The 14,630-nt window shown below is 36.5% G+C and overlaps 1 protein-coding gene across 2 annotated transcripts in view; it reads right to left on the bottom strand.

Moving 5' to 3' along the window:
- Nucleotides 1-14,630, bottom strand: part of DDX10 (DEAD-box helicase 10) — a 267,544-nt gene that overhangs the window by 164,213 nt on the left and 88,701 nt on the right. For both annotated transcript variants that reach the window (XM_064645252.1, XM_064645253.1), the window contains exons 14-15: nt 4,792-4,905; nt 2,412-2,573 (exon numbers count right to left, since the gene is read on the bottom strand). In XM_064645252.1, the coding sequence (XP_064501322.1) occupies nt 2,412-2,573; nt 4,792-4,905 (276 nt within the window). The remainder of the gene's footprint in view (nt 1-2,411; nt 2,574-4,791; nt 4,906-14,630) is intronic.

The raw sequence follows: 14,630 nt of genomic DNA, 5'->3' as shown, positions 1-14,630 counted from the left end.
CGGTAGTTCTTCACATCGCTGAGATCAAGTCAAAGATTCAAACTCAACTAGTATCTGCTGCTGAGTGTTTCTTATCTTTCGGGAGGGGAAGCCTTATGAGGTGGGAGAATTTTTAAATACCACTGGGAAGTCACTATGAAAGTTGCCACACGACTCCCTTTTGCTCTGAGGCAGTTCAAATTTTCCTCCAGCATTCTTTTGTTAATGAAGGACTGATGACTTGTTCCATTAATAATTCAATAAATTCCAAAAATATATTAGTGAAAAAACAGCGGCTGAAGTGGCTAAAAAAATTTCTGACTTCTATATTATGCCACAGAACTTCCCCCTACAGTGTGAATTTTACTAATTACACATTTTCTATTAAGAAAAAAATATAATAGTATCTGTTCCACCTAGTAGCAACGTAGCTTCTTCATGGATCACTGGAAGAAGGGATCTAATCACTGGACCAGCTTAACACGACCCAAAAGAAAGGAGGTAGTACTTGTCTCTGCATGGATGAGACAGTATTATTTTCCCAATAATTACTATTACAGCTATTTCCTAAGCAGCAACAGCTGACTGTCAAGAATCCCAGACATAATGGATGACTACCATATGAAGTATTCCTCACCTCAAATCGTAAAGCCTCCAATAAGAAATCTGACTGTGCATGCAATAACTGACTGGTAGCCCTAAATAACAGACAATAGTTTCAAAGGACCTCAATCAGAAGTCTTTTTAATTTTAATATTTCCTTCTTTTTTTACATACTACCATTCATTTCTTTTATTTCATTTCATAAAGAATAATAATCAGGTATAATGTGAAAAACACTCTTGCAGTAAGGTAGGCTACAAGAAACTCGATACATAACGCTTTCCATAATTACAAAAAAACCCCATGACATTGTTGTGGCCAGTCCTGTTCATTTTGCCTCGGTTTTGAACAGAGGCATTCTCTTTTTATACTATCTCCACAGATGAAATATTTTTTTTGGATGCAAGTAAATATCTGGTTAACGTCATTTGTTCTCCTCGGCGTTGTAACAATGAGGGTGTCTTAACAGACCAAGTGATGAAGTATTTTATCATTGAAATCTGATGTCAAACATACGGTGTCACTCAAAGTTTATGAATTTGCTAGTGAATAACAGGTTGATTGCAAAGTCATAGAATCACTCTCTCCTTCCTTGTTTATTAAGCTGCATTCTTGAAATCTGATAGCATTGCTTTCTGTAAACTTGACTATGATTTCACTTCTAGGACAGAAAACATGATTTCTTTGCACCTACTTTCAAATGCAACATGTTGCTAAAGAAGAGGTGAGATTTTTTTCTGTTTGTCAAAGGAGTGTAACAGGACTACAGGAGTAGACTTTCAAATTAAATGCGTTAAGTATGCTTTGACTTTAGCTGGAATACGTGCCAAAAGGCAACTTGAAGCCTTCAGAAAGCCCTTCCAAATTATTTTCTTCAAATACAAACCTTTACAAACACTAGGAGATTTATCACTAACTACTAGTAATCAGTGGAAAAATTCAAACTGGATAAAATCAGCATTTGCAGAGCAGGGCAATAAAACAATGCTTTTCCATGCTTTGAAAATTCGAAGCTTTAAGCATAAATCAGGCCTTTAACTATGTGGCAGAAAATATAGTCCTGGGATCTCACATTTGTCTGTTATCTGGAGAATTCCATATCCATCTCACAAGGACTAAGGGAACGATCCCTGAACTGAAAGACATGCAGCTGTATTCCATATGACAGTTACACAGCAAGGTCAGAAAACTCTGCTTCGGTCCATAACAAATAATACAGAAGCAATTTTGAAAACTTATGGTCTGCAACTTAAAGGTTTTTAAATGCCAAAGAGAAGCCAGACTGCAAATAATGATGCTTTTAAGTTACAGCTAAAATTATATGACATTATTTGAGTAATTCACTAAAAAAATTCTGACCTAATAAAATCCTAATAAAACCAATTTAAAAAAGTCAGCATTTTTGCCTAGCTGAAATGTTATACTGAATGTTGAGCAAGTGGTAGTCTGAAGACATCTCAGAGACACTCTTTCACTTTCAGCATTTTTAGACCACATATGCCAAACAATACTTTCTTTTTGTGAAACAAACCCTTTCACTGAACGCTGTTTAAATAAAAAGACACTCCCACTAAACTTTTAACAGATTTTAAAGTTTTTAAAGAAAACCCCACTGTAGCCAACAACTAGTATTGAATAAGGCTTTGTGCTATCCAGCTACTTACATCAAAACAGTCTTCCTATGTGCAATGTAGTCCTGAAAAAACCTGACGAATTTAAATGAACTTGTACTACACTTATTTTACAATGCATTTAAGTATTTTTCCACAGTGAGCAATCCACAGCACAGTATTTCCGCACTTCAGTAACTGAGGTAGAAATCAACTTACCCTATGTTTTTCCTTTACTTTCTTCCTGTATTCTTCTTTGTCAAATTTGTCTTCTTCACGCAGTATCTCTTTCGCTTTATCTAAGTTAATACCGGTGGCGTCGTCTTCCTCATCTGCTTTCGCCAAACTGGATTTTTGCACAGGTGGCCACTGCTGCACTAACTGAATTAGACATGCCAACAAGAAAAATAATGGTTAAAAGAATTTTTTTCCACATCACACTTTTGACGCCCTAAATATTCCAATACATTATTTTTCTAGACTAAATAAAAAGGCCATTTGCAAAAGAAACAGATTAACAAAACTTCTGGACAACAGAAACTCAGATACCTTATTTAACATCACATTCAGTCCAAAATTAGTATTAGTATCTGAAAATAGTGTCTCCGCTATATCACATTACTGTTTAAGGGATTCACTTTAACTTCTTCCCCTAATTTTCTCTCTTTGCTGAATGGAACAAATAATTTCAAATCCTATTAGTTGTTTTGAGAGAAAAAATGTATTTTCTTTCAAGAAACGATTCTCCAAAATACATCAACAGAAAAGAACAGGATTAAATCTAAACAGTACCTTTCATGTAAACAACCAATATTCCAACATATTAACTGAGACAAAGATGAAGTAAGCCTTTATCACAGTACACAAAAAAAACAAGACTGCAGGTTCATGTTTTGCGGAAAGCAAAGAGAACAGGCATGGAGGGTTTTTTTTATTTTTGTATGAAAACTATATTGGAAATGTTTGATGATTCATGCTGATGAAATGTTTGATGGATGACATACTGAACACATCCAGCTTCCCTTAAATATCTGAAACTCTGAAGTTAAGACAAAGACTACACATTCAGCAAAATACCCCCATCTATCTTGTGACCTAATAGCTTATACCTTGAGCACACATTTTCAAGGGACAGTCTTTGCAAAATCATTCTTGCTTATGGATTGGTAGGGTAATAACTCTTTAAAAGAAACTATGTGGCAGAAAATATAGAATGCCTTTCAGTACAAATGCAAAACCAAACACGTTTAGGACTCCCTAATGCACACAGGGTGTTATTCACCAGGTACTGACAAACCCAACTTCCACTTCCTTCCACAAAATTGAGTTTGTGTAGTTATATTTTCTAGAAAGATACATTTCTTAAAGCACTTTTATTTTATGGAAGAGAAGTATGTGGAATAGAACAGTAAAATTTCAAAGCACAGCTCAGATAAAAAAAAAAAGCTAGAACAACATCCATAGATGCCAACCTTTTGTTTCCTTAAATAAGTCACCCCTTTTCTATTGTGCTGATTTTCAAACTATAATCTTTGTGATAATTTTTCTTTCTTCATCCCTACTCCTTTTTGCTTCGTTGCATAGATACATAAAACATTTGCATATGAATTTTCAGATGAGACAACAGCTTCTGAATATCTAAAAATATCTGAAATTATAATTTCCAGTCAATGGGACAACCTCTAAAACCTTTTAAATTCTATCTAATGTCAGTAATTATCTATATGGCTACACTCCCTTCACCTACAATATAAAATGCTTCATTTTATTTAGTCACAAAAGCAAATTATATACTTGTGAAGATGACCTCTCTTTCAGGTTATGGCTTACTGAAATTATTCTAAAGTAGAATAAAAAAAAATATAACTTATTTTTTATCTTAATGCTGGAAACGGAAAAACAACATACACAGCATCTGAAGCTGTGAAATCAAATGTTAGAAAAGTTTATGGAGCATGGATACTTGCTAGTGAGGTTATCGACACAGGGAAACCCTAGAGGGAGTAGCATCTACAATAGTTCCTCTCAGTATAAAATCAATACATTTTTCCAGGGTCTATTAAAAGATCCAATTAAATAACTGGCAAATTTCCAGGCACTGCTACATCAGCACTAGTAGGCCAAATTTGGTACTTCCTTAGCCTTCCTAACAAAACTTTTAATCTAGAAATACTGAATGCTGGAAAAAAACCCAGAGATTTCTTTTAATTCCAGTACATTAAATCAAGACCTGGGGGTGTTTTAGCAAATAGCTACAGGAAAATTGTTTTACACTTCTGTAAGGAAAAAAACAGCTCTCAGTTCCACCTGAAATTGAAGATAATAGGCAGAAAAGAGATACGGTTCTGTACCGTCACTTACAGCTCTCATACAAGTATCTGACACATACAAAGAGGAAAAGAGGTCAGTGCTCAACATTCCTTTTTTTCCCAAAGAAACTGAATTCTAAATGGAAGCTGAAAACTTCTGCAAAATTTAAGTCAATTACAAAAAACATATTTTTGAAAAGCTTATCTTTTTATACAAAGTATATTTTTTACTTTCTAGAAACTACAAATTCAGTTCCCACCAAAATACAGTTATTTTTAAATGATCTTACCTCTCCATCTTCAGTAAAGACTATTTTTGTGTTAACTTTAAACTTCTTCTTCAAAATTTTTTTGGCTTCTTGGGTTTTAGTTGTTTTCTTCTTCACCTTTGATTTTGATGCACTCTGTATAAAAGAAAATGAGATTTCTTACAGGTTTTTCCTAGTCACAGGCTATATGCTTCGAACTTCCTTAAAAGTAATTAGATGTATTAAAATGTAATTCCTAAAACACATCAGTAAGATTAATATCCAGTAAAAATTAGCTTGCAGACCTTTTCATAAAAGTGTTTTAAGCAGGCCATATCATCAGAAACTCATTTACTCTGATAAAAATTCAGCATAACTTAAATCCTGCCAGCACCAGGACACCTGACTCATTCAAATCTCACTAACCTTTTTGGGACAAGGACACTAGATTCACCAGCTTATGCTACTAGCAAGCCTCATCAGACAAGAAATACCTTATAATTGACTTGAAGCCATTTGCTACAACAGATCAGACACCACTTTCATCTCCCTCGTCCTCACGTTCTCCCCAGGCAGCACAGTACACCAGCTTTAGTTATTTCTGTGTCAATGAAGGCCACAGGCAGCCACGCAAGAACATTCCTATTTCATAACTTTCGTCCCTTACAGACCCATCAGGTTGCAGAACATAAGTGCCAAGAGATGTCTGCCAAATTTAGCATTAAATAACATTTAAAAATACAAAAGTTATAAGCAGCACAGAAAAAAGTTGTAGTGAAACAAAGTGGTCAACACACCAGAGAAATTAATGAGGAAGTCCACAAAGATGTGGAATCCACATATGGCCAACGCAGGTTTCACCGAGGCAACCATCTGGTCGCAACACCATGGAACTAAGAATGTGGAGATTTTCAATCCCCAGCTCTTCTTCAGAGAACTCTCCTTTCAAGAACAAAGGCCGTATGTGTTCAGGACACAACACACATAGAGGATGTTTTAAGCAATAACTGCCATTGCATAAAGTTCTTTATAGCAAAAGGTAGTCCACGTGAATATGTGGATACTCCCCAGGAGAAGACCCACAACTCGTTCATCGTCCCACAAAGGCTGCAATCTCTCCACTACTCAGGAAAAAGTGCCTGAAAAACAGTCACTAAGCTGTCTAAACTTCTAATAAATAACAGAAAGCAGTCAAAGCAATCAGAGAGAAAAAGGAAAAACTGAACTTGTTCTCACTTTCATTTTTTTATTTTGGCCATTTTAATCACTTTCATGTTCTATACCAAATCTACTATAAAAGAAAGCAAAAAAATTAACTCAGAAAGTCACTGTCACCATGGTCAGCACACTAATGCACTGAAATATGAACTATAAAAGAGAAAAATTACAGTTCTCCTAACAGGAAAAATGGCTTGTGACAGCTACTGCGCTGTGTGATCAAGCAATGACCATATCTATTATAGAAAATAGCAACTGCAGCAGCACTTTTGTCCTCAGTACAGTCAAAATTTTTGTTGCACTGTGCAGCTACTACTAGTTAGGTACATCTATAACAGCTCAGAAAGCTGCGCTACTCCTTAATGACTGCTGCATATCCTACAAACACAAATTGTTTGAGAATCTGCATAAGCTTAAAACCCTCACCTCAAAATATGGAATACTTAGTAGAACAACAGGAATTGTCCAAAGAAAGAATTTAAAGAGAGGTGTACTTCACAATGGTAGTACAATACTATTCACTACCACAGCATGTTCTTCCACCACTTGATTTTGATTTTTTGGTTTTTTTAACAATCTTTAATTTCTGCACTGCCAGTATTATTGGTACCAGCATAACATCCTAATGTAAAAAAAAAATGACTTAAAGTTTCAAATTAATACATTCATATTTTGCAAAATTATATTTAACTGTGAATTTCAGCTGTTTATATTTCTTCTTTTAAAGAAGGTTTTCCTAGCTAAGGAGCTCAAATATCCAATGAGCTGTCTTTGCATGCACACACAGGCAACATTTCCAATTGTATCTTGTTTCCCCTCCCTCCTCTGAATTTGATGCTGCAAAGTTGCATGGGAAAAAATGGGATAGGACAAAGAAGAGAAACAAGAGGCGGAGAAGAAACAAATGGAAACTAAACTCCCTCACTATACACCTAAAAAGCAGTGCGAGATCAGTATGTGAATTTGGCAGATTTATAATATGCAGCATTAAAGAAAGGTAAGGAATTAGAATTTTAAAAAACCTACAGAAAAGAGCACGAGCATAAAACATTACACACTCCCTAGATAATTAAACTGTGTTTTTTATTAGGATACTTTCATTGCTTTACTAAACTGAGCATACTTCAAAGACAACTTTCAAGGCTCCTTCAGTTTCAGATACTGTCTCCTGACTGACTGCCACAGACGGGTTCATATATCTAAACATTTTCATCACAGATGTAGGCACGACTTGTCCAGACTACATGGCTTCAGTGTTCAGCGGTAGAAGTGGTGGAGCCTAGAAGGGACCTTCGGTGTATTAGGGCAGCGTTTCCTGATATGGTTTCCCTGTTCCAAGAGGGAGGCTACACTGTCTAGGATAGGAGTTGGGCAGGTCAGACACGAAGTGTACAGGGTCCTGGGGCTACCACAGGGTCTTATAAATGCTGATTTGGTTCTCTCCTGGGGACCTCCCTCACATTTTTCCAGCATCCCTATATAATCCTAATGTCTCTCTCTTCTGTCCCCTTTCTCTCTCCATATGTCCTCCATTATCAATGGCACCCCTGTGACCCTCTCACCCAAACACCTAATGTCCTCACCCAAATTTCTAACACCACTGCCTGTCTTTGCTTTGACCCCACATTTGAACAGCTACATTGAAACATTAATTTCCCATCTACCAGGAGTCTGATTCATCCACTTTAAGAAGTGCAACACCACTGGATATCAGAACTCAGGCTTCCCTAATCTTCAGTGCCAATCCCTGGTTCCCTGTGTTTTCAAGCCATTCTGCTTACTAATTTCCCATTTTCAGCTTTTGTAATAAAAGATACCTGACAATTGACAAGCAGCAGGTTGACATTCTCCACGGCTTTATCTCTTTTCTTCACAATGAGCTCACCACAGCAGCAGGCATCACCAGCTGCTGGAGGCTGCCAAAAGACCCCCTCCATCTGTTTACCTCAAGTACTTCAAAGAATACAACTGTGGCAGGAGCAGTGACTCCTCTCTGCTCAGTAAACAGCTGGAATCTGGGGTCACAGGCTTTGCAGGTCAAAGTACTATGACATAAGCAGCTACAAGTCAATGGAGCATTTCTGCTGAGAGTCAGATCTTCCCCCTAATGCCAGAGTAAGCCACAGGCCTGGGCATTTTAAAGTGAGGCGAGAGGGCACAGCAGCTATCCACATTGAGTGGTTCATTCCAAATCCTGCTCAACTACTATGTACTACAGTAGATCCATTTCTAAAGATGAATTATTCCATCAAATAAGCCATCAATCCAAATAAAATAGCATGCATGATCTAGGCATAGGTTTTCATGTTGTTGTAAAAATATCAAAAGGATTCTGCATTTGAACTCCAGTTGGTAACACCAGTTCAAGCACCAATTGGTGCACACACACCTCCCTGTCAGTAACCTGCTGCTCACCAGTGCATACATTTTGCCCAATACAACAGGCCCATCTTTTCTTCTATACAGATGTGGCAATAGTTAAACTGATCAAACAAGATGAGAGCAATAATCAAACTCTTTAAAATGGTATATAACAGTTAAGCATTGGAAGTTTAGAGTCACTAAAGTTTATAAAAATTGCATAAAACATAGGCTCAGCTGCAGGGTTTGGGGATTTTCTACTGTTACTAAGCAAAAGCCTAAATTTCTTTTTCCTTTTGTACGTGCCAGATGGCTTGCTGGATTATTTAATGAGTAACAATAAAAACTAGCTCTCAGAAGCAAAGAAAATTCAAACATTTTGATACAGAATCGGTAAGAATACAGTTAATATGCAAGTTCTTTTCTATTTTTCTCAAGAAGAGGCAGGCTTTTGTTTTCTGGCTTAAAACAGCTGATATTCTTAAGCTGAATCAATGACAAAGGTTTTCTAAATGAAGATACTGACAAGTTTAAGACATAAGATTTACTATTTTTCAATTATAACATTTTTCTAAAAAGACGGCACTAGAAACATGAATGTCAGTAAATTCTGCTATTCTAATATGGAATAATTTTCTTATTAATACAATTTTAAAGTCAATAGATAGACTTGAATATGTAATCCTCGGTAACTCAGGATCAAAGCACTTACAGTCTTTTACCACAACTAAGACAAAACACATTTGATTTGACCTTTGGAGGTTACAAATCATCAGTGTAAAGTTACTTTGTTTCTGACTATACTTTGCTTTTTAATTTCAACTCAACACACCCTTGAAAGCAAGCACAGTATATTCACTACAAAAGTTGCCTGAAGACAGCAATACATTATTGTGGCAGGGTAAAATATCAGTAGAAAAAAAGTTAGAATCAATTTTCCAGTCCTGTTAGCTAAAACAAGCATTACTGCATTTCTAGCAGTTTTGTGGGTTTGTTTTGTCCCTCCTGCTTATATCCTGCAATTCCTAGGAAGAATGGTGCCATACCTGGATGTATTTTCCAGTCTCTCCCAACGTTATTACATTACTTTACCAAGAATTCAACAGCAACTGCCTCTGAGAAACAAAAATCGATGTGGGACTCAATTTCACAAACTTGTTTTGTATTTCCTCAAGAAATTGCCCACCACAGAAGCAGGTATTATCACATTTGCACCACCACCAAGCACACTGATCCCCTGTCAAGCTACAGAGTTCAGATTCAGATGTCATTCCCCACAGAAGACATAGGCTCGCAGATTGAAGCTACCAAACCTTAGACAAGGAGAAGAGCAGTCTTCCTCTTCATGCCACAGAAAGCATAAAGACAGAGATGGTTTTCATCTGGTAGGCACCTTTCAGAATAAAGGTCGTAAGAATACTAACTATCTTCCAACCATTAATCTTAAGCAGCCTACCCATAAAGCATTACCTCTCAACCCCATAGACTTCCCAAACTCAGACTACAACACTTTGATTACCTACCACGGAGATTTATTTAGAGGAGAGAGAAGTGTTCACTCTTCCTCACAAATATCTAACCAGAGAAGAAGCAGTGAGTTACAAACTTCAGATCAAAGAAAGAGCCATGGATACAAGAAACTATAGCCAAGACAGACTTGCACTATGGCAACCACATGCTTAGATGATGGTTTTGATTACTCTTAGAACAGAAGATTACATCTGAATCTGAGTTTCATTAGCGTTTTGTGTTTGGGTGCAAGAGTTTGGTTAGAGGAGATGTCTTAAACATTACACTATTGTTTTCCATAAAACAGATTAAATTAAGCCATGAAAGTTGAAAAGAACTAAATTTAAGATTAAAATTTCAGTATTTAACACAAAATGCAGAAGGTAGGATTAAAAAAACTTGCCAAATTGCTAAAACAGCAGGAATTTTCTGCAATATATTTACATTATGAGCTTGTATTTTAAAACATGTATTTATTCAGGAGATCATTTTTACTTGTATATAGAGTATGATAGCAGATTAAAAAAAGGAGAGAGTCACCAGTAGATGCGTCCCTGTTCAGTATTTATCTCTAACCACAGACAAGACCCAAGCTTACATACAGAAACCTTCATTAAACAGTTCTTCAGTGATAAATGTTACTCCCATTTCTAACTGATGCCACACAGCAGTACTTCTCTAGAATGCATCTAAAACACTGAAAACAACTAAAATGATTTTCTACTGAATTATTATGCTTTTTCTATGAATGAATGCATGTTCCATGTGATACCTGACTGTTCGTTTCAGTAGCTGATACCAAGACTTAAAAACAGAAGTTTTGGCAAAGGGTAAAAGGAGATAGATGAAGTTTCTCTAGCAAGTCAGTAAAAAAACAAACAAAAAAAAGGGCAAATATTAAGAAAAATATGTTGATATAGCAACATTTACTGTAAATTACTGAACTTATTCTGTCAATTACAACTTAAAAACCATAACCGTTTAAACAATGGTACAGACATCAGCATTTTCAACACAAACTATCTTTGCATTGGACATTGGGGATTCCATCAGTAGCTGTGCACTTCCAATTATGAATTTAGGTGAGAGAAAGGATTTCTTTCATTCCACACCCCCCATATCTCCCCACTCATTTTAAGATGTTTATTTCTGCTTTAACTATTTCCTCTTGTTTCTTTACAGGCACTTTAGAAATGCTCAGGTACCATTCCTACTCCTAAAATACTATTCTTGTATCCTCACAAGAGCATTTAATAGCTACAAATTTAAACCCAATCCTGAAAATATTTTTTTAAGTGTGTTTTTATTCATACATCCATGAGAAAACTTTCATGCTTTCATTTTCTTTACTGAATAATAGAATGTTAATGTTTTATCCTAATATAAAATCCCAGAACAGGAGAAGGAACCATGAATGACAGCACTGCACAATCAATTTTTCATGCTATTTACTTCCCTATCTTTCCCTCTCCCTCTGCTTTCCTTTTTTTTTTTTTTTAATTTTTATATTATATATTTCCTACTCCTCCACAGAATAGGAAAATTTTAAATAATGCTTTGGTGAAGGGCTGAGCTCCCCCAGCCCACAAAACAAACATCTGACTCACAGACTATAAATTACCTAATTGTACAGACAACTCTATTTGTATACACCAACAAACGGTTTTTGTCATTCATCTGCAAAACCACTGCAGCTCATTTTCCAAATCTTTAAGTATAAGAAATAAGACCAACAAACAAACAAACAAGACTAAACAAACCACACCAAAAAACCCAAACCCTACATTTATTATAAGATCTAATATGAAGAAACCAACTATGACTTCTCATGCAGTTTATTTAAATGAAAGGTGTAGTAGAGAATAGTGAAATATTCATATATTTCTAGGATAAAAGCAAAATTAAGTTATAATCAAGTATGCGTGACTAAATGAAAATAAAAACATTCCAGAATACTGTAATTCAAAACCAAACAGATTAACACAGCTTTTGTTTATTCTTGGGGCCAGGGTTGGTAGAAAAACATTTTCCAAAAGAAACACAAGCCAATATATCCTAAAAACTCAGACTGCCTCAGACTAAATATAAAAGTAGACAATGATAATTAATAGCACTAGTAACTGCAGAGCCAGATCAAGATGCTTTCATTCTACTCCTGCCTGCCATTACAAGGTATGTACCATTACAACACAATCCTCCTTTGATAAAATCCAACAGAAAGGCACAGTAACCAACAAATTCCCCAGCATTTCTACAGCCAAGAGAATTAGATGAACTGCTTATTGTTATCCTAAGTTGAGGATTATATCTTAGTAAATGAACAAGTGTTCTTCATACAACATCAATTAACAAGCAAACACCATGATTTTGTTGACTGCTATTTATCCCCCCTATTCCAGAGCTTCCATTTTTGTGAGAACGAAAAGGCTACTATGAAGATGCTATTTCCAGCAAAACTTGGCAAATTAGAAGATCATGAACACGTCTTTGATATTACTTAAATCATAGCCACCTTTTGTTTGTTACTTCCAAAAAAAACCCCAAAATCAAACCAAACCCAAACCGCGCAACACATCAAGGTGTGGTTGAGGAGTTAGGAAAACTTGCACCTGCTTTGCATCTTTTCTTCTATTATGGATCTCCAACAATGACAATGTTGAGATCTTTATTTTGAACAGGTGAAACATTCTGCTTATTCATCCCCCACTAATATTTCACATGAAACAAGGCCCACACTCACAATGGGAGTGAGGGGAGACAGGTAGGAAGTGGAGGGGAAGGAAGGGCTGCCCTTCCCTTAAAGATGAAAGGAACCCTTAAGTCCTTCAGGCGTGCTGAGAACATGCTGTCTTCCGGACCTTATAATTTTTCAGTTTCTGGAACCACCAGAATTGCTCCTCTGCTCACAGGCTGCACTTAATATCTTACTGTGAGACAGTAAAACTGAAATATTCAGAGAAACGTTAATCACTGGATTATACAGTCAATGCTGAGCTGACATTTAATGAACTGATTAATTTGGCCTTTTTTAGTCAAATAAAGATCATTGTGTTTAATGTGACTGTATTTTCTAAGAGTTAGGACACAGTTATTCTAAGGGGAAAAAAAGAATTTTCTGCATAATTATTAAGGCAGTCAAAGCTTAAATGAATGTCATAACATTGTTAAAATTATGGCTTAAAAATACTCTGCAGAAGAATCTTAGATCAAAAGGTGAGATGACAAGACCAAATTTCCATGCTGTTTTTCTTTAAGGTTGAATATATTTTACCATGTGTGAGCAGTGTGACCTTCCCTTTCTCCTTCAAAAGTCAGAGGCCAGGCCCCAGGAACACAACAGCAGCCAAGGCTGAAGCATCTCAAAACATTTTGTTCTCTATATTCTCCTGATCTGCCATCAGAAAGTAACAAAACCATTACTTTGCAAAGAGAAATATATCTCAACTCTCTCTCCCCCTCCTTTTGCACAAGCTAAAATCACAACCTATGCCCATTTAATTACCACCCCACATCAATATTCTCCACAGGCTGTGACCAGAAATAGCAAAAACTGCTGATGATTTTTGTTCATTTGAGCAGTGTACGTTTTTCAGCAGTAGATTAGTGTGATAGCCGTCACTGTCTTTAAGAGAGTTTTATCTCCTCTTCAGATTAACACAAATGGCACATTCTTCTCTCTTTCCCCTTCAGAGACCTCTGAAAGTGAAGCTCCTCTCCGTGCACAGGAGCCAACACAAGTGAAGCTATTCATCTGCCTCTGCCTGGGCACAGCACTACTTCAGAGAGAAACAGGAGGTAAAGCTAGTTGGCAGTCTGAGAGGCTTTATCTTCGAGATGAGGCTCGCTTGAATTTAGCTCCAATACTAAACTAGCTCCCACCTGCAGCAGGGTCTTCTCCACCATCTCACACCCCCAAAAAACAGGAGGCCCAGCTGGGGTAAAACACACCCCAGAACAGGAGGAAGAAAGGGGAGGTCAGCTGAGGGAGTTGCTCGTGGCTGGCAAGAGACCCAAGAACACCATAGCCAGTTTCTCCCAAGCAAATGTCCATCAAGGATAATCTGGAAAGACAACCAAAGGCTGATGCAGAAGCCACAATAATATTAACCATAAAAAATATTTCATGCCTATTTTTCTTCTTCTTTAAAAAAAGTTGAGTAGTTTGATTGCTTTCTCCATGTATTCAATACAGACTAAAAGCTGCTGCTTTGAGGATTTAAAACTGGCAGAAAGCTTGTACTAAGACTAGACAGGTGTCATGGTAGAGATAGTTGTGATGGTGTGTATAATGTGTTATAGTATTTATTTGTACAGTCATTGTAATATATTTCCTTTCCCCCACTTGGAGTCTGGTGTGTTTTTGTCTGGAAAATCCATCTCACATTAGGTTGAGATGGGGAAGGGGGCTAGGACTAGGGGATTGGATTTTGGGGCTATCTCAAACCATGACACAGGTAAAAGCAACTCAGCTTCCAGTCAACAGGACATGAAAACTGTCCAATCACTTGGAAGCAAAAAAAAAAAAAAAAAAAAAAAAAAATAGTTTCCCCTCCTCCCCTCCAATTCAGACATTAAATGATCAGGTAATACCCATCAAGGAATTCTGAAAATATTAACACATAAAATCTTCTATCAGTTGTGTGATTTTACTTTTTTTTTTCCTAATAAATCTTTCCTACTGGAAGTAACAGATGATTTAGAAGTGAATACAGCAATATTTACAAAAAACAGCGAAGGGCAAGGATATATGACCCAGGCTACTCTAGATCATGACAGGCCCTCAGACTGAACTC

Source organism: Pseudopipra pipra, chromosome 2 (genome assembly GCF_036250125.1).
Source record: "Pseudopipra pipra isolate bDixPip1 chromosome 2, bDixPip1.hap1, whole genome shotgun sequence".
NCBI classification, from domain to species: domain Eukaryota; kingdom Metazoa; phylum Chordata; class Aves; order Passeriformes; family Pipridae; genus Pseudopipra; species Pseudopipra pipra.
Note: the sequence above shows the minus strand (reverse complement) of the source record. Positions and strands in the feature narration are given on the sequence as shown.